This window comes from Bos indicus x Bos taurus, chromosome 4 (assembly GCF_003369695.1).
Source record: "Bos indicus x Bos taurus breed Angus x Brahman F1 hybrid chromosome 4, Bos_hybrid_MaternalHap_v2.0, whole genome shotgun sequence".
NCBI lineage: Eukaryota > Metazoa > Chordata > Mammalia > Artiodactyla > Bovidae > Bos > Bos indicus x Bos taurus.
In genome coordinates, this window is record NC_040079.1 from 72,970,750 (window position 1) to 72,991,636 (window position 20,887).

Genomic DNA, 20,887 nt, shown 5'->3' on the forward strand with positions numbered 1-20,887 from the left:
TCTGACAGGATAAATCGTCCCAAGATTCTGCAAAGTCTCAGGGCTGCAGATTTGGACAGCCCGCTGTGATATCTCCCGGTAGCTCAGGGCAGGCTTGGGGCGGTCACATTGGTGCTGTCAGCCCATCTCCATCCTTTGGTCTCACTGGTTTCCAGGTTCATTCTGTGGTCTGGGGCTACAAATGCCTTTCCCACATAAGCAGATTGGAATTCCCACTTGGGAACACTTAGACTGGCATAGCAGGATGGGTGCTGAGGGGTCTCTCTGCAATCTACTTGGTTGTCAGAGTAGGCACTCAGGAGGTACCCAGAAAGGTGCACATGGCCAGTCCTTAAGTCAGTGGTTGGCCCTTGGGTCCCCCAAGTGGATGGTATTTGCTTTGGGTTTGTTATGAAAGGAAATCTGGCAGTTTTACTTTCTCCAAAAGATCAAGAAAAACTATAAATTTTATAAGTTCTTCACACACCCTGGCCATTTATTAGATGTTAACCAGAAGAAAGAAAAATATAGTTGCCCCTTGAACAACGCAGGGATTAGGGGTGCCAGCCCTCTACGCAGTTGAAAATCCCCATATGATTTCTAGTAGATCTTCTGTGTATGTGGTTCCTCTATATTCACAGGTTCAACCAACCTCCAGTTGTGTAGTACTGCAGTATATATACTACTGAAAAATATCTGTGCACAGTCCAAACCCAAGTTATTCAAGGGTCCACCATACAGAGAAAACTGCCCTGTGAAAGAGAAGCTGTGTCCTCTGGCATGAGCATAATTCCTAAGTGCCCCCAAGAATTGTGGGTCATTTTTATTTTTTACTTTGTATTTATCTGTATTTCAGGTTTTCTCTTATGTCTGTAACTTTTTAAAAGTTTGGGTCTGAAAAGTATCTTGCGCCCAAAGGATTCAAATGATACACTTATATTACCCTGAAAATCTCTCCATGCCCTTTTCACCCACTGTCCCACAAGAAAGGCAGAGCCTGGCACTGTCTTTGAGGGTGGGGGCCTCTCTGTGTGGACAGAGCCCCTGCACCCAGCTCTCTTCCTGCAGAGAAAGGTCACTGTCACTCTGCAGAGGAGGTGGCATCCCTGAACGAGCTGCTGGATCTGTCTGGGCGCAGTGAGGCTGGGCTCCCTCGTCCTGGCAGAAGCATGACTGTGGCTTCCAGCCGGCACCTTAATCTGAAGTTGTTTGGGGATTTTTTGTGTGTGTTTGTTGGTTTTGCATTTTTTGGTGGTTTTGTCTCATTGGGTCTTTTGCTTATTTCTCTCTCGCTTTCACATTTGGCAGCCAGCTCCTGCCCCCAGCCAAACAACCTGTTCAGTTCCAGGCCAACACGAGTGCTGGTGTGGATCTGGGCACGGGGCTGACTCCACCAGGTCCAAGGGAAGGAACTCGCACCAGGCGGCCTGGGGCCTGGCGCCCAGACCCTCCTCGGTGGGCAGAGAGGGCTCATAAGAAGCAAACATCTCCAGGCCTAACAGTTTTCTCTTCTTAAAAAATGAAGCTTAAGAAAAGAAGACAAAAGCAAAAGAAAGGGGCAGGATGCATTTTGATAGCCAAGCAGGAAATCTGTCTTGGATATGAGAATGGTTTTATTGCAAACATCATCATCACCACTGTTGCAACCATCCCACAGCTCCCAAACCTTCTTTTAAAAATAGAATGCATTCATTTTTTATGGTCGGATTTTACTCCAGCAAGTTCAGACAGTTTTTCAGGCAAGGTAACCTCTTTATAGCTTGCAGCCATAGGAGGCCCTGAAGGGGACATGCCACCAAGTTTATACATGCCCCTCCACCTGCCCATCCACCTCCCCACCCACCTGCACTGCTGCCCATCTCTGTGAATGCCCAGAAGAACCGTGTCATTCCTGCCCTGCAGGACTCAGGTGTTTGCTGGGTGTCTTCCGGAAATGGCACGGGCCATCAAGAGGTAGAACTATAAAGCTTACAGTGTCTTTAAGAGGTTCTCTCACAACCCTCCATTTTCTAGGGGAGGAGAACATTTTTGTAGCCCAGAAGGAAGAAGGATCCAAAATGAGCATAAAAAGAGTAGGTTCCCTAGAAGTCACCTCGACAGGGGCCATCAGGACTCCAGTGGGAAGGCAGGAGCTGGGGAAAGCCTGCTTCCCTCGACCATCCTTTGTGCCGAGGGGACTGCTTGCCCGGCTCATTCCCTTCTGGAGCACCAGGCTCCAGGCTGGGGCAGAGCAACGGTGAGGCCAGCAGGCCTTGACCTCTCTACACCTGCAGGTTCAGCCTCAGAGTAAAGCCCACACCTGCCCCTGTCTACATGTTCCTGAATCAGGGAAATCCAGTCAGCAAGGCTGCATGGAAGGCCTTGTGCTGAGGACTTTCCAAAGCATGAGAGAGGCAGGTCACACTGACATGTCAAGGAATAATTTCCCACTCAAATGGCTCAAACTATTAGGAAAGCAGGGCAGTGTGGGGAGAGTGATGTATTCCCGGAGCTACCCCAGGGGAGAAAGTGGCCCCAGGGCCTTCCGGTGGCCCTGCCCCGTCTGCAGCCAGCTTTGCCCAGAGGTGCCTGGGGAGATGTTTGGAGTGAAATAAAGCCTGAGAACCACGTGGCCCCTTTCCCTCTGCTGCCCACCCGCCCTCTCCCCTTATGCATTCCCATCCCTACCACATCCCCACCAAAGCTGGACGTGGGAACTCTTGGGTTCAGAGAGAAGCGCCATCTTCCCCCAGCGGTTCTGGAAGCATTTTAGCAGCCGGTTGGAGGGAAAAAAACAAAACAGATTGCCTGACAATGTCTCACTTGTTGGTGCAAATGTGCATTTTTTTTTTAAATGTAGTCTTAATGCCAAATCCTATTTAGTCTCCTTTTTTCTTATATTTTTTGTTTGTTTCTTAAACCAGAGAGAGAATTTGACCCAAATAAACACTGTGGAGTATTGGATCCCGAGACAAAGAAACCTTGCACAAGATCCCTCACCTGCAAGGTATTTCTCTTTCCATAAAAAATACTTCCTGCTCTCGCTGGGGCCTTTGTCGAAATGTTTGCATGCCACTCTCTGCACACGGCAGGGTGTGGAGCCTCGACACGACCCCCAGCTGCTCTTTGTAAGGGAAATGCTTTCTTCTCTTCCATGGTAGCAGAGTGCCTGCCTCAAGCTGGCTGGCTTTTTAAGAAGGAAAAAAAAAAAAAAAATAGGCTTCCCCTGTTACTTGTGAGGCCAGACAGTAAATTGTATTTATAGGCACTCACAGGCGGTTCTAAACCCTGCTACGTTTTAATGTATGCAGGAGCAGCACGGCAGCGGCGGCGGCGGCGGCGGCGGCAGCGCCCTGAAAGGCAGCCCCAGAGGGGAGGACGAGCCGCCGCGCCCCTGATCCGGCCGCACCGGGGTGGCCGGGGGACAGCTGACCCGAAGCGGCCGCCCGTGGGTAGCCCCCAGCCCCGTATTTCATACTGAACTGCTAGTGCCTCTTGGGATGGAGGCCGTGGCCCTCTCTGCTTGGTGTCTCTGTGTGTCTGGGCCAAAGCGAGCCTCCCACCTGCACCTGGATTAACTCCAGCGCGCCCTCACCGGTGCCTGTCGTCAGGGAGGTCCTCAGGGGTTCAGCGCTGAAGCTCGTCATCTTTGGCCATTTTTCGGAGGAAGCTTTGGCTCCTTAACGCCAGGAGCGTAGGGCACGGTTGCGTTTTGTGTGGTCTCTGCCTCTTCCCAGCCGCAGAACAGGAGCTGTTGCCTTGAAGTTGACTTTTCAAGCACCTCTAAATTCCCATGAATTGCAGTTTCTGAAATGGAGGGCCTGGGGAAGCAGGTTTATGTGCTGATCAAAGAGGCTGTGCTTTCCATCTCTCTTCTCCTTAGACTCACTCACTAAGCCATCGGAGGGCAGTCCCAGGCCGGAAGAAGCAATTTGACCTCCTCCTGGCAGAACACAAAGCCAAGTCCCGGGAAAAAGAAGTTAAAGATAAAGAGCATCTCCTGACTTCGGCAAGGGAAGTACTTCCCAATCCCCCCGGGCCGGCGCAGGACTCACTGCCGGGACCTTCAGGGAGCTCGGGCCCAGAACCTAAAGTCGCATCCCCTGCAAAATCCAGGCCACCCAACTCTGTGCTTCCTCGGTAAGTCCCCCCTCGGCGATGGAAGCCTTGAGTCCATGGTCAGTGACTGCCTGCCTGATTCGAGTGTGGTCTGATCACCTGTGAAATGGGAGTCATCGTGGTCCTACCTAGTGAGGCAGTTGTGAACTTGAAATGAGAGAATGGGTGTGAGGGGCTCAGTCCAGCGTCTGCCACGTAGTGTCCGGTGGATTTTATTGCTGTCACCATTGTCATGCTCACTGTAGTCATCGTTGCCATCATTGTCATACCTCATAACAGACCCAAATCCGACAGCATGTGTTTTCACAGAGCAAGAGTCAGCTGTAAATAAATACCTGAAAGTGACGTTCAGCCATCAGGCAACTTCCAGGTTGGGGGTTGTTTGGTTTGGCTTTTTTTTTTTTTAATTTATTTATCTATTGGCCACACTGTGCTGCAGGTGGGGTCTTAGTTCCCTGACCAGGGATTGAACCTGTGCCCCCTGCATTAGAAGCACAGAGTTTTAACCACTGGACTACCAGGGAAATCCCTGGGTTTTTAGATTAGAGGGAAACCTTGTGGAGGGGAGGGGAGTCAGCACAGCAGCAGAGCCCATTTGTTACAATATTTTGTGAATTTTCCCCACAACTCTCCAGTGGTCAGGGTAGAGGGAAATTTGGTATGATGGAGATGTCTGTCCTTAAATTTCCCTTCACACCAAGAAAGCTCAGCCACTTCTTTGAGATTTTATTTGGTTGTCCTGGGAGGAAATGAAAGAATAGAAAACAGTGGGTACAACATTGTAAGTCAACTATACTTCAGTTTTTAAAAAAAAAGAAAAGAAAAGAAAAACCCACTTGGATTTAGAGTGATTTAAGATCCACATGTGTGTGCTTTGACAGGCAGTGGAGTACCGTATTGAGCCACAGACAATTTCCAGGTGATAAGACTGGGAACCCTCTTTGAGAAATATTTGAGCGCTTGCTCCATAAGCAAGGTACTGTGTTAGGTACTCTCAGGCAGGGGCACAGAGATTAGTGAAACTAGATCTTGCTTTTTAAGAATTTAGAGTTCAGAAGATAAGACGCAAATATCCACAACATCATAAAAGGGAAGCATTAATAATACAATGTAAGTGTAGATACTGATAGCCTCTGATGATTTTTAATGCACACACTGTGAGTCTCAAAGAGTAGTTGTCCAGTCAGCAAGCAGGCATGAAGAGAATAGAGTTATAGAAGAAGAGGATAGAATTTATTTTTAAAGTAAAAGCAAATATTTGATGACAATTGTTACTGACCTACCAGGATGTCTTGTGCCTTCCACTTTGGCGCAAACCTGACCAGTGTGACAGCCAGAGGCCTCCTCTGGAATCACCAACCTTAGCCTCAGACATCTGGGGAGATGCAGTCAGACAGAGTCAGCACCCACACATCCCCATCATCATAACCACTGTCGAGCCATTGTCATCATCCATTTACTTGCCACTTTCCTTCCCACCCCTCATTTTGCAAGATCCTTTTATGATGACTTCTCACTGTAATGCCAGATGTTGGTGAAGGAGATTGCCTCTGCTTTAGAGTCTAGGAGACAGTTCTGCTCCAAACTTCTGGACAGGGCTTCAGTTCTGTATACACTAGCTTTCACACTTCTTGGTGGCAATGGAACTATTTTATCCCCATAAAATACACCTGATATAAAAGCAAACCTGCCTCCACCTGAAGCCGTCTCAGCCCTGCTTTCATCACACGTGTACCCAGAACCCACTGCCCATCCAAGGGATCACCTCGGATTCACTGAGAACTTCAGGGAACCCCACTTTGTATTTATTTTATTACTTATTCCTGGCTGTGCTGGGTCTTCAGTGCTGCGCGGGCTTTTCTCTAGCTGTAGCGGACGAAGGCTACTCTCTAGTTGCGGCGTGTGAGGTTCTCATCGTGGTGGCTTCCTTTATTGTGGAGCACGGGCTGCAGGCTCTGCGGGCTTCAGTAATTGCAATTCCCAGGCTCTATGGCACAGGCTAATAGTTGCGGAACACAGACTTAGTGCTCCATGGCATGTGGGATCTTCCTGGACCAGGGATCAAACCCATGTCTCCTGCACTGGCAGGTGGATTCTTTACCACTGAGCCACCAGGGAAGCCCCTGAAAATTCTCTTTTATTATACATTGCTCCATTGATTTTGACTAATGCAGGCACTTCACACCCAAGCAGTGGTACCTGGCTGAGCAGTGAAACCAGGGACAGCCGTTAAAAAATGAAAACAGGCGACCTTAAGAGCTGCTTCTTTCTGTCCCTTTTTTGTAATTTCAGGGGAATATTTGTCAATAGAGAAATGCCAGGTGTTTATTTTCTTTTAGAGAAACAGAAGAAAGAGAGAGGGTGAGGTTAATCAGCAAAAAGAATGTCTCTGAAAGGGACAGGGAGGCCAAGGAGCACGTTACAAATGTTGGTAAGAGAATAGTTTTTGAGGATGCTTTTCAAGGCACCAGAAGACTCAGGGGTGAACTAGTGGAAAATAACGTTCTCTTTCGATTGTTTTAGGTTCAAACAAGACCCCATGCTATCAGAGATCGAAAAGGCATGATCAGAAATTAATGTACTCACATAAGACTTAAAACCATTATTTCCCTCATACTGATGATATAATAGATATTTCAATTGGATTCATTATCTATAATTGACCCAAAGAATGACTCGTGAGTGGAATTATGGTAATCCCTTCCCAATTGTGAATTTCTCTTGTAGGAAATGCTAACTATGTAACATTTACTTCTTAAATATCATTTTGGTAACCTTGAAAATATTCCAGTTCTCATATTTTTGAATTGCAACCCATTCTTGTAAGGGGTTTCTAAAAGAGGAACTTGAGCCTAGGATTAGAAAAGTAAAAGTCAACTAGCAAGGGTTGGAATAGGATTGGAAGTGCAAGGATCAACTCCTTGTCTGCTAACTAAATGAACGTGGTCATGTCTCTCAGCCTCTCTGGCCTCAAACTGCTCATCTGCCAAATGGAGCTAAGGAAAATTAAGTGAGAGTATCAAGCTCATAATAAGCACTCAGTTGACGGTAGCTGGTAGGAAGGGCCATGGTAGTCAGTGGGAAAGCAGTGGGAGCCAGTGAAGGCCTAGGTGTGACCTGGTTTCCATTCACCCATCCTCCTGGCCTCTGTCCTTCAACCTGGGGGCCCTTGGATAACATACCTATATGCTCTGCTTTCTTGCCCCCAACTCGAAGGGAACACCTTGCTTTCCCCACAGGGCCCAAGGGCTATGGATAACCAGGCCAACCAAAGCCATCAGGACTCTTTGGAAAGGCAGTGGGAGGTGCAGAGGGTCGAGCTGGGCTCTAACAAGCCAGGCTCTGGCCCCCAGGAGGGGAGGAAAGGTCAGCTGTGGAGGTCAGTGCTGACAAGGTCTGGGCACCTTCCCCTCTGTCTCATAGATGAACACACATCTCACCCTAAAGTATAAAATGGCAAACACCAATGAATCTCAGACTGACGAAGGCAGCGGGGAAAGAGGCAGAAGGTCCTAAAAACCTGAGAAGGGGCAGAGGTGAGTCTGCAGTGAAAGCTACTTTAGTTCGTGACTCATTGATAGTATAATCACCAAAGTAGAAACCATTTCTCTCCTCGACTTAGGTTTATCCCTGGGCTTTTCCTACCCATTTCTCAGGAGTTCGGGCTTTAAAGTCAAGCAGACAGACCAGTCTCATTTCCACTTTTTATTAGCTTGGCAACCAGTGTCCTCATCTGAGAAATGTAGGTCACAGTTACACACGCCTAAGGCAGTGGGTAGCTCTGATGAGAAAATATATGTGACATGCCTACACATATGTGTGTGTGTGTGCTCAGTTGTGTCCCACTCGTTGTGACCCCATGGACTGTAGCCCACCAGGCTCCTCTGTCCGTGGAATTTTCCAGGCAAGAATACTGGATGAATTGTCATTTCCTGCTCCAGGGGATCTTCTTGACCCAGGTATCGAACCTGCATCTCTTGTGTCTCCTACATTGTCAGGCTGATTCTTTACCACTAGGGACTCAGTTAAGGTCAGTTTCCTTTGTGCTCTTCCCCAAAGCACTCGATTGATGCTCGCGCTTCCTCAGAGTGGTGGGGGTAGGGACTTTAAGCTTCCCTGAGGGGAATTGGACAGGGACCATCATCATTTGCACTGTCTTTAGACCAGACTGGTAAATGGAGAGGGAAGGTGTGATGTAGTGCTGAGGAAGAAGGGTTGGACAGCAGTTTAACACACTTGCGAGACTTTTCCCACACTTTCTCATGGCCAGTAACCCTGTTCCCGGTCACCCTCACCAACCCTTGGCTTTTCAGAGACACAGGCTGCTTCCAGCACATCCCATCCCTCCAAGTCCCACCCTGGAGGGCAGCAGTCGGAGCTGGAAGGAGGTCTTGAAAGCATCCACCACTCCATCATTGCTGGAGGGTGCCCGCACCCTGCGTGACTCAGGCCTGAAAAGGAAAAGGTTCAGAGCCCCTTCTTCATACACGTGTACACATACGCCTGGCATCCTTCCTTCATGTCTCTCTTTGCTCTCAGAGCTGCTTCTGCTCTGGAACTTGCAGTTTTCATGCTCCATGAATCCCCATGATTCTCCTTCCTTCGCCTCCTCTCTTTTGTCTGGCAACTGGAATTTAGTATTTATTTTTTTTTCCTTTTTGGCCATGCTGCGTGGCATGTGGAATCTTAGTTCCCTGACCAAGGATCAAACCCATGCTTCCTGCAGTCCAAGCATGGAGGTTTAACCCCTGGACCATCAGGGAAGTCCCAGAACTTACTATTGAGTGTTTCAACCATTAAAAATGGGTTTTTTTCTTTTTAGAAATGTATATATTTTTTAAATTGTTAACTCTTTAATTTTATTTATTTTATTTTTGGCTGCGCTGGGTCTTTGTTGCGTCCAGACGCTTTCTGTAGTCACAGCAAGCCAGGGCTTCTCTTGTTGCTGAGCATGGGCTCTAGGCATGACAGCTTCAGTAGTTGCGGCATGTAGGTTTAGCAGTTGTGACTTGAGGGGCTTAGTTGCCCCTCGGCATGTGGGATCTTCCCTGACCAGGGATCAAACCTGTGTCCCCTGCATTGGTAGGCGGATTCTTAACAACTAGACTACCACAAGAGCCCCCAGATTTTTTTTTTCTTAATGAAACTTAATTTTTTGGTGTTGGAGAAGACTCTTGAGAGTCCCTTGGAGTACACAAAGATCAAACTAGTCCATCCTAAAGGAAATCAGTCCTGAATATTCATTGGAAGGACTGATGCTAAAGCTGAAACTCCAATACTTTGGCCACCTGATGCGAAGAGCTGACTCATTGGAAAGACCCTGCTGGGAAAGATTGAAGCCAGGAGAAGAAGGGGACAACAGAGGATGAGATGGTTTGATGGCATCACCGACTTGATGGCCATGAGTTTGAGCAAGCTCTGAGAGCTGATGATGGACAGGGAACCCGCCATGCTACAGTTCATGGAGTCGAAAAGAGCCAGACATGGCTGAGTAACTGAACTGAACTGAATATAGACATGTTGTTTAAAAACCAAATAGTCCTAACAGAGAGTGAAAAACAGTAATTCCTGCCATCCTGGAGCTCACTTTACCCTCTCTATGTTAGAGCACCTTTTTCCTGGGGCCCCTTGCTGCCTCCTCTCTTTGTTTGCTCCTTTATTTGATGAAGTGTTTTCTCCATTAGCTTCCTGTGAAAAGGGACATGGGAAGTCAGTTTTTAGAATCCTTATATACCTGAAAATGTTTTTATTCTACTCTCACACTTAATTGATCATCTCCCTGAATATATAAGTGGGTTGAAAACTATTTCCCTACAGAATTTTGAGAGCAGTCTTTGATTGACTTTTGGCATCAAAGATTTTTATTGAGAAGTTCTGTATCATTCTGATTCCATTTTTGATTTCTGAAGCATGGGGCTCTGAAAGTTCCCGGGGATCCCCCTTGATATAGGTCTTTTTTCATTCATTGTACTGGGTACTCAGTAGATCCTTTAAATCTGGAAACACCTGTTTCTGGGATATCTTCTATTACATCCTAAATAATTTTATCCCTACTGTTAGCTTTATTCTCTTTAACCTTCTGTTACTGAGGTGTTAGAGCTTTTGCTCTGATCTTTTCGTTCTCTTACCCTTTTCTCCTGTTGTCTCCCAATCTCTTGTCCCACTGTCTAAAAGACTTTTTTTCACTGCCTAAAAGACTTTTTTTTACTTTATCTTTAAAACTGTATATTAAATAATTTATGATTTACTTGTTAAATTTTAGGATCTGGTTGTGATTTTTACTTTTTCTTTCTTTTTTTGATGGCACCATGTGACATGCAGGACCCTAGTTCCCTGACTAGGGGAACATTGCCCTCTGCAGTGGAAGCGTGGATTCTTAACTGTGGATCAAGTTCTTAAGTGTGGATTCCATTGGACTGCCAAGGAAGTCACCAGGATCCAATTCTTTTTATCTGATTGCTTCTTATAATATCCTACAAGATACCATCTTTTGCAGAAGTGATACCATTCTAATATCTGAAGATAGGCTTCTTAGTTTTCTTTCTTTTCCTCCCTTATCTTCATTTCCCCCAGGTTTGTTTCATGTATGTGTTTACGTGCTTGATGTTTGGTTGGTCAGCCTAACGTTGGAGAGTGTTTCAGGAATGTTTGGTGATTTCTAACCATTCATTTTAAAAGAAAGACTCTAATAAGCTGATTGGAGGTCTGTGTGTGGGACTGTCAATCATAAGGTCATCACATCACCAGTCAGCCTTTTGTTGATATTTATGCGAAGTATGGAAGCGTTTTCTTTGCGGCCATTAAGTTTCCCAAGGGAAGAATCCTGCCTACTGATGTGCTGGGCAGTAGGCATTCCGGGAGTGCCAGTTAAGTCTCTGACCAGCGACAGCCCCTAGTCCCCCTTTTTCTAGCCCTGTGCTCCCTCCTAGTCTCTGCTGGTGGCCCCCTGTCTGGAATCTCAGTTCATTTTCTCTGTTGATTGGAGGGGGAGCGGGCAGGTAGGGGAACGGGCAGCTGGAGCAGTGCTAAGTCATCTGGCTATGTGAGGTAGCAATGATGACCTGTGGGTCCCACAACCAAATATCAAGCTTTTCAGCTCTCCTGCTGTGTTCAGTCCTCACCTCATCTGTGACTTTTGCAGCTCTAGCTGCTCACGGTGCCCTGCTTATCAGGGTTCTGTGATAGATCAGCTCCTTTCCCATCCGTTAACATTCTCCAGCTACAGTCTGTGTCCTAAAAACAGGTTAAAATCTCTTTTTCACACTTGTTGGGACACTTCAAGTGCAAGTAAGAAAAAACCTTGCTTACTAACCACTTCAGTAATTAGGAAATTTCTTACTGCTGGTGACAGGAAGTCCAGAGGTGAAAGGGCACCAGTCCCCAGAGATCAGGGTTTGGCTGTCCTTCTCTGCCCTTTTATTCCACCCTCTTCAATCTTTTGGCTCCATCTTCAAAGTCTGTAGCAAGATGGCTGCAGCACATCCAGAAGAAACAAGGTCCAGATGAAGATGGAAACCAGCTTTTCTTTGCAAAGAAAAATCTTTTTTAGTGGCATTGAGGACCTTGTGGTGCAGCCATCACTACCATGCATCTCCAGAACTTTTTCATCATTCAGTCCTGAAACTCTGTACCATTAAACACTTAAGTCCCCATTCCCAGCACCTGGTATAACCACCGTTCTACTTTCTGCCTTGAACTTCACTGTTCTAGATACCTTGTTTAAGTGGAATCATACAGTAGTTGTCTTTTGTGACTGGCTTATTTCACTTAGTGTAATGTCTTCAAGGTTCATCCATGCTGTAGCATATACCAGAATTTCCTTCCCTTTTGAGACTTAACTAATATTCCATTGTGTGGATATACCATGTTTTATTTATCCATTCATCTATCAATTTTTTTTCCACCTTTGTGGCTTTGTTTTTATGTGACTGTGCTTTGGGGATCTGGTTGGAACTCAGGTATTTGACACCTAGAAAGATTTCAAAACAACACAGTGTCCAAGGTGAAAATGAGGGAGAGAAGAGAGGTATGTGAGTAAAAGCCCCTTCATGTTACTTGAAGGGGTAGCTTTCAAAACAGAATGCAGAAAACCTTTCTTTGTTTTTTTTTGAAGATCCTGAGGATTTCCCTGGCAGTCCAGTGGTTAACACTTTGCCTTCCAATGCAGGAACTCGGGGTTCATTCCCTGGTCATGCAGGAGCTAAGATTCCCACCCACCTGCCTCACAGCCAAAAAACCAAAACGTAAAACAGAAGCAATATTGTAACAAATTCAATAAAGTCTTTAACAATGGTCCACATTAAAAAAAAAAATCCTGATTTTTTTTTTTTCTTCTCTAAAACTTCTTTTTCTCCCTGATCAATCAAAACAACTAACAACTAGCTATGACCATTCTTCTGACTCTTCTCCTAATGCGGAGGTGTGTTTTCTTTTGTTCACTGCTTAGAAAGCCTTGATACTGCCTCTTACTGTGACACTGCTTTTCTATAAGCTTAGCCATGACTGGGGTGAGATCTGTTGGATTGTTTATACACATGGAATTAATTCACTCCTTCATTGAGAAACATATTTCTTCAACACCTACTGTTGAGTCAGCCATGCCAATCTGTGGGTCTAGTGGCTTGTCAAAAATTAAATGGAAACATTCACCCTCAGAAGATACAATTAAACTCCATATGACTTGATATTAGAAAACAGGCTTGGCTTCCAGTGAGGAAATTGTGGTCCTATCTGGGACAAAACATTTTTTCATGTAGGTATGGTAACAATGTCATAAAGTCGTAGTTCAGTAGCTCTGTTTGTAAGGCTGTCTTTCATCATCACTGACATTTTGTTGACTGATTTGAGCTTGTTTATCCGGTTGATCTTCCCATCGCGGTCTGCTTTCAGAGAGAAGCAACTGCAGGGCAAGTGTAAATTCCTTACATGCAAATGAATGAATAGTTGTCACTGAATTCATAGATGACTAGTTTTAAGTTGAATTAATTCTCTGCCACACGAGTTTGTTTTTTGTATTTTCTGTTCCGCTTACCCTGTTGGAGTTTTCCCTGGTGCCGGCATTCAGGCAGGGCAGTCTCAGCTCCACCCGATCGCGTAGAGAGCTGGCTGCTGCCTCCCCTCTCAGCCTGAAATTTCTCCTTGTGCAGGTCTGTCATCGACCTGCCTTCCTTAATGTATCGGGAAGGCTAATCGCTCTGATTCTGAGCTCCGTGAAACTGGGTGGGTCTCTTTCCCTCAGAAAAGTTTATTCTGTTTGCTTTCTCTTGCCCTTAGACCATCATCTGCAAATAGCATAAGCAGCAGCACGTCTTCAAATCACAGTGGCTACACTCCGGAACCCCCTCTGCCCCCTGTTGGAGGTGACCTCGCCAGCCGACTGTCAAGTGATGAAGGGGAGATGGATGGAACCGATGAATCCGAGAAGTTATTAGACTGTCATTTCTCCACCCACCACCCCAGACCTCTTGCGGTAGGCCTCCTTCTGTTTCCATCCGGGCATTTCTTTCTCCCTGTGCTATGTGGTGTTCAGGGGGCTATGTCCTCCGATAGCACCCTTCCTAAGCAGAGGCCTCCAGGACAGTGTTTTTTTGAAAGGGCTTTCCCTGAGGTTGAGTGATTGCCTTAGAAATCCCCTTGAATATCACAGAAGGAAAGGTAAGGGCACCCAGCTGATCATAATCCTTTAAACACTTGAGTATTTATGGTGCACCTTGAAGTGATAATGCTTGAGAAACGGTGTTCATAGAAGAGCACTGGGGAGCTGACCTTCCTGCCTTGCCCATCTGAAAGGCAGCCTCTGATTTCAAGAATCAGTCTGGCTCACCTGCTTTGGGAACCGTCTGTCTGAGCAATGTGCCAGGTGCCAGCCCTGGCTGGTTTTCTTCCCTGTTGGTTCTGAGTTATATTGTTCTTAGTAGGTGTGACCATATGGCACAAAACTCGTGTGTGTGTGTGTGTGTGTGTGTGTGTGTGTATGTAGGAAAGAAGGAAGCATTTCATGTCAGCATGATAGCAGGTTAATGAAAAGGTCAGTTTCTCCCCAGTTCCTTGGAAGAGTCCACTTTAACAATTCCGAAGATCGTTGAAATCCAGGTGGGAGGTATAAGGAAGCATCAGCTGGAAGCTTGTTTGTGTTGGCCCTCTGAGCACTTAAAAAAGGAATGCCTGGTGCTACCATCAACAGACCTCATTTCAGGGAGGCCAGAAACATGGGACCCTATAGCTGCTTTGCTCTGGTCCCAGCATGAAGCCTTCAAGGTTAGCGCTGACTGTCCCGGGATATCATGGACTGTGTAGGTGAAATCAACCCTGCATCAAGAGAGGGACTCCCTCCCCACTTCTACCGGTGTGCTTCACTAACAGCTTGAGACTTAACCTCTTGGCTAGTATAGAAACAGGGACAGTTAAGAATGCCTCTGTCAGTAATAGAAAACTCAACTCATACTGATTATGCACATCAACCATTTACTTGTCTCATATAGCAAGAATTCTAGAGGTGAGTGGTTCCAGGCTTGTTTCTGCATCTCTTCAATGTCATATTGCTGAGGGAGAATTCCCCAACCCTTTTTGCGTTTCATGCACGGTTTGGATATGTTGGCTCCAGCTCCAATGTCACATCTTCACCAAGTCGCATTCTACAAAGTGGGGAAAGGGACCAACAGGAAGGAAGTCTTCCTCTAAGATGCTCTTATGTCATTTCTTAGGGAAGAAGATGTTCCTATGAGCCCTCCCAGCAGACCTTCCCTTCCACCCACCAGAAGTAGGTCACATGCCCACCCCTATACCAATCAGTGGCAGAGGATAGGCTTGTAGGAACACAGGATGGGGCTTCCTATTTGGTTCAGTGGTAAAGAAAATGCTTGCCAATGCAGGAAATGCGGGTTTGATCCCTGGGTCAGGAACATCCCCTGGAGAAGGAAATGCTAACCCATTCCAGTGTTTTTACCTGGAGAATCCCATGGACAGAGGAGCCTGGCAGGCTACAGTCCATGGGGTCGCAAAGAGTCGGACATGACTTAGCAACTAAAACAGCACACAGGATGATCCCAGCCATGATTCATCCCAGGGTTCTGGGAAGAAACCCACCTTTCCTGCTCACTGCTCCATGCCAGATATCGGAACAAAAACATGGTTCTCTTAGCCAGGAAAAAACAGGGAGAGCTAGGGGTGAGATGGCAGTTGATGAGCTTGGCAACTAGTAGAGTCTGCCACAGTGGCCCATGCCTCAAGGAGCTACAGCCCTGCCTGGGGCACCATATGCGATCAAGAACAGGAGCCTCTGGGGCGCTGAGCCTTGCATCTCTATCGAACTAGAGACATAGGTAGCACAGACAGTTAAGAGGCCTCCAGCTTCCAAGTCTGAAAGTGAGACAGGGCTCTCTACCAGAAGGCCAGACTCTGGAGCACATCAAGATCTCTGTCCAAATGACATGATGCCAAGCTACAGTGGATTAGCTCAACTCGGAGCCTGGCAGATTTGTGTGCCCTTCATGTTTTGCTGATTTAAATGGAAAGGCCATGGATTTGTTTCTTTGCTTTGTCCTTTCTTTCATGGCCAACTGATACATTAAATCAGTTTTTGTAATGAACCCTCGTTTGGGGTGTCTTTAGCAAGGAGACGAAGGAAGAAAAGATGTCTGGACCTGGACCAGTGCCTATATTCTGCTGGGGACCAGCTTCCATGTGGGAGAACTCCCTTTGTATGTTTTCTGGCTTGGCCAGTAAGCACTTAATGTGCGGAAAAGAGTTTTTCATCAGGAATACCAGATTTGATGGGTGGCAAGATTTTAGTGCAACCCCCGCCCACCGACCCCCAAACATAAGCAGAAACAAAACAAAGGGAAGGTCTTGCATTTCCTCCTGAGAACTGTTCCAAAGACTGGTTCCAGGAAGCGTTTGTGGAATGAGTGCCAGCCCAGCACTGTGTCTGGGACGGAGGCCAGGGAGCTGCCGGGAGAGGCCTGGGGGAGGGAGAGGAGCTGCATTTGAGTTATAGAGTCACTTGCAAACTTGCCTGAGCTCTGACCAGCCAAATGTCACCTTCTTGCATTTCTGTCTGCTGGCCTTCTGGGTGTCCTAACATCATCATCAAATGACATTTATTAACCGTCTAACTGCTCATGTTTCAGCCCTGTGTTCAAAGTGTGAGTTCACTCTGAACACTTTGTGTAGGACCTTATCTCTATAGTCCATCCTTTAGCCTAAATCCCTACTAGCCTCATACTGAGGAGTAAGAAGGAGTGGGGGTCTGTGGCCTTTAGACACTTGCAGTCATCAAGACCGCCACAGAAGCATTCAGTGTCACACAGAACAGCCACATAGCTGTTCCCAGGTGGAAGGTACTGAAGTGTGTATAGGGGTTTGTGGGAGTTCAGAGTGGCAAGGTAAGTCAGAGAAAGGTGACTGGAAGGTGAGTCTTCGTTCAGGCTCTGAGGGAGGGGAGAACTGGACACAGCCCAGAGAAGCAGCAGCAGAGAGCTCAGCGGCAGTGGCCATGTCCCAGGCAGCCTGGCAGTGCTAATGGGAGGGGAGATGAGGCTGACACCAGGAGAGGAAGGGGTTCAGCCCAGCTGGAAGGGAAGTGGCTCTGTTGACAACAGATGGGAAAGGTATGATCTGTCAACAGGAGAACCTTAGAACCAGCTGTTGCCATTCCTGTGATGGGAAGCAGGGAAGCCCAGCTTCCTTGAGAAGATGGCTGATATGACCGGCCCATGGTGCTGAAAAAGTGTCCTGGCTACTGTTGCTGTTGGTTTGTTTATTTTTTCAACTGAAAGTGCTGGCTCAGTCCCCGGGACGGAGAAGGTAACCCTCAGTGCCACAGACGATTGAATGTCACTATTGTTGACTCACCCTGTGAGGTTCTGCAGAAAATCTGGGAGCTCACACAGAAATATTTTTGGCTTCGGTACTATTTGCTTCTTTATTTTGAGGAAAACTATACCCCTGTGTGTTTTTATGTAAATGTTATTTGTCTCTGTGTGGCTTGTATTAGCGTATTAACCTGTAATCCAAGTTTAAAATGTGGTTTTTTTCCCCTCACAGTTTTGCTCATTTGGGAGTCGCCTCATGGGACGAGGGTACTATGTGTTTGATAGAAGATGGGATCGTTTTCGAGTCGCACTAAACTCCATGGTAGAAAAACACTTGAATTCACAGATGTGGAAGTAAGTAAGCAGTTTTTGTGCAATATGAGATTTGAGCTGCCCCACAACCCTCTGAGCCCAGTTTTCTAAATGAATGTCCCTAGTTGGCTTTTTTATTGAATGAAATGATTCTGAAATCAGAATTCATGATCAATTCCTGAACGTCAGCCCCTCTTGGTGGCTTGCCTGTAGTTTTTCAGAGACAACTACGATGTGTGGTATGTTTTATCTTCTTTGGAGATGACTTTTGTGTTGGTAATCTTCTAACTAAATGGAAAGGTATTAGATAAGACCTTGTTTATTTAACAGTGTTAAAGGGCCTTTTTTGCCGTAACTAAGACTATCTAATGATATTAAGAATATCCTTCTGTTTGTAATGTTAATGCTAGATATGGATACTGAAACTTTCGTAATCGTTATTGACCAATTTGTAATTGTTTAATGTCCTATGAAAAACTACACAGCGTGGCCAACAGGGCAGATCCAGGACCATGTTGCCAAGTTGGTTAAGCTTGTCTTTGGCCCTTCCCACCTCCCTAGGACTCTCTCCTCACCTCTCTACATACTTTTCTGTACCCCAAACTGAACTTATGTTCCATTTCTCTATGGTCTTTTTATTCTCCAACACCTCTCTGTATTTACATTTTAATAGATTTATAAAAAGGGAAAAAGCCTTCTTGACTTAGGGAAATACAATGCTGTTGTACAGAGTGACACGCTAGGTCCTCTCAAAGCACAGCACCTAAGGAACTGCCATTCTGGACACTTGGTAATGCCAGGCTGACCCCCTGGCGATCTCCAGCCCCCCTGCTCCTGCAAAGGTGAGCTTTTAAGATCTCATAATCTGTAGAATCGAGGATTCCTCAGCTCTAGGCCCAGACAGTCCAGGAAAGCCAACATCGAACCCTTCAGCCTGCTCAGCGAAGCCCAGGAAAGGCTGGGAAGGCATTCCCGAGAAACAGTACTAGGTACTAGGGTAGGATGGGAAGAGCATTCGAAACCTGCCTGCTCCCAGGTCGCCTCCTCTCTCCCAGTGATGGCCCCTCAGCCCCTATTCACCACGACACCCTGAGAGCTTCCAGAACATCTAGAAGCAAGCCCCACCGAGCATGCTGTAAGCTCTCCGAGCAGACTTAGGACGACACACTGACACTTCCTGTGAAGTAGGAAAGGGCCACAAGAGAAGCTGATGGTTTCTTCTCACTTAAGTGACTGCCCAGTGTGTCTCAAGGGCACCCATTTTCTACCTGTGTCCTTTCTGAGCGGCACCCGACGGGCTGCATGCGGGGTTCCCATATTCCTGGTGTCGGGTGACTGAACCCTGTGCGCGGGTCCCCCAGCATGGCAGCTGGCCCTGGTGACCTGCAGCTCTGTGCTCTCCTGTGTTGTGGAAGTGTTAGTCCCGGACACGTGGAAGGAATGTGTTGATCTGTATTTCGCTGCCTGGTGTCCTGTCAGCTCAAGTCCATATTCCTTTCCTCCTCAGGCACAGAAACCCGAGCCACAGGGCATCAGGTCCCTCCCCCCTTTTCAGGACTTGCCTAACAAATCTGCTGTCACTGAGCAACATTGGGGCTGCCTGGGTGTCAACTCTGGAGAGCGTAGCACCCCGCTGCCCTCTCAACCTCGCTGCCCAAACCCCAGGCCCCGACGGGCCCGAACCTGGAGGGATGGCAGCCGATGGGGGCGTGGAAGACATTAGGAAGAAAAGGAACGGCCAAGACTCTTTTTTCTTTAACAAGCATTTAACTCTGCATCAGGAGACGCCAACACAGTATTCTCTTTCAGCCAGGTCAGCATCTGGATCTCCGTGCCAGCCGGCAGGGGAGGATGGGCACTGTAATTTATTCGCATCTGGGGGCTTTTGTATGGGACTTCCCTAGGCCAGCGTGCAAAGCTGCAACTGGGACACAGCCCACCAAGTGAAATCCACTGCCATTTGGCACCTGAAAAGCACATGAACTGTCTAGCGTGGGGGAAGTGGTTCCCAGGGACAGTGAGCTGCCACATGCCCCTCACCCTGCTTTGCCCCCTGCCCCTTTGCCCCTCCTGCCTCTGCTGTCCACTTAAGATGAGTGGGGGGAGGAAGGGAAGAAGTAGGAAGTATGCAGAAAAATAGCACCCATCCCAGTGCTGAGTGTCAGCCAGGACTGTCAGCAGGCTGAGGACTTCAGCTCTGGTCAGCACAGGCTGAAACCTCAGTGTAGACTCTGTAATGGGGAAATACCGGATCAGGATGCTCAGATGGATCCCGCTTATGGTCATCGATTGGGGCCCTGTCTAAATGAGCCATCTGGTATTTGTAAATAACTTTTTATTACAAGTAACTGCCAGAACCCTGCCCATATGGACTCCTACCCATATTTTAGCTGGTACAAAACTTGAGTGAAGGAAAGATTGAGTGGGATGCCTGGAGAACCACAGGAGGCGGCAGCCAGCAGAGACGATGTGGTGTGCGGACATTGCACCCTCTGAGAAATGGGCCCTGGTGCTGTTAGAGAGGGGTGGTGCAGTGCCAGACAGTTCTAAGGGTGTGTTTAGGCCTTTCTCATCTGATTTATGGGAGTCCTTGGCTGGCATGCTTTGTTGTATTGCTGCTGAGAATTCATCCGCTCACCCATCCACCATCCACCCATCCATCCATTCATTCAGTCATTCATTCATTGCAACAAGTACTATTAATGGAGCCCTTGTTTAGTGTTGACAGCATCTTTTCCCCTCTTTAGGCTTGAGAGAAAATAGGTTTTTCAAACACCATTATGGCCACTCTGAGTTTGGCAACATTTTTCTCCTATATTGGATCTCAGTCTGATGATTTCGAGGACACTGCACTTGTGTATTCAAGGATCCCCCTGGATTCCACCCTAGAGATGGACGCCATGGGCCTTACCAAATTGCAGGCAGAAAACGGAATCCTCGGAGAGAGCAGGGCTAGGAGAGGCGTGTCCTCCTCAGCGGGGCCTCTTTCCAGAGTTCCCTGCCTTGTCCTGCTGCTGAAGGGAGGCACTGTCTCACACCTGCCCGCCTTCAAGTGCTGCTTTCCAAGAGGCAGAGCTAGTTCCTAATTTCTGGGGAGCCCCAGCTACATGGAAAATGACTTCCAGTAGAAACAGGGAGGGGTGAGCAAGGTGAGAAACAGGAAAGAACCTGTTTGAAAATATGCACCTGGCTCCTGAGATGAGTTTCCTCTCTCTTGAGGTCTGTATCCTTTCCTGAAAAGTCAGAGACATGGTGACCCCAAACCCCCACGCTCCTCCTGGTCCCCAGAGTAGTAGCAACATGAACCAAGGCAACAGCTTGGAAGCAGAAACTGTTTCCATCATGAGTCAAAAGATGGAGTTTGTGGGGAGACTCCCAGGGCGACCCTCTACCTGGTGCTGGCCTGGGCTCCACAGAGTGTAGGAGGCAGAGAGTTTTTTCCCAGGTACCCCCACTCCAGCTTTCAGGAAGGACCCCCCATTCATGTGTTCTCCTGCATTTACTTTCAGAACAAACTAGAAATTCCTGATCCCCTTCTCTGGATCTGTGAGGATTCCTCTACCTTCCCTATTTCTTAACCCAGGGACAGGAAGACCTGCTGAAGAACAGCCATACCCCAGTGATAGCTCCTGAGTGAGTGGGGAGGCAGAGCAAGGTGAAGAGGAACAAATGTAGAAGTGCCTCTC

At 47.3% G+C, this 20,887-nt stretch overlaps 1 protein-coding gene across 6 annotated transcripts in view; it reads left to right on the plus strand.

The window, feature by feature from the left end:
• The window catches only part of ATXN7L1 (ataxin 7 like 1), a 256,174-nt gene that overhangs the window by 225,543 nt on the left and 9,744 nt on the right, over nucleotides 1-20,887 (plus strand). For 4 of the 6 annotated variants that reach the window (XM_027539684.1, XM_027539685.1, XM_027539686.1 and 1 more), the window contains 5 exons: nucleotides 2,883-2,965; nucleotides 3,842-4,098; nucleotides 13,351-13,546; nucleotides 17,122-17,243; nucleotides 18,709-19,014. In XM_027539684.1, the coding sequence (XP_027395485.1) occupies nucleotides 2,883-2,965; nucleotides 3,842-4,098; nucleotides 13,351-13,546; nucleotides 17,122-17,243; nucleotides 18,709-19,014 (964 nt within the window). The remainder of the gene's footprint in view (nucleotides 1-2,882; nucleotides 2,966-3,841; nucleotides 4,099-13,350; nucleotides 13,547-17,121; nucleotides 17,244-18,708; nucleotides 19,015-20,887) is intronic. The other 2 variants (XM_027539687.1, XM_027539689.1) reach the window with 1 other exon arrangement.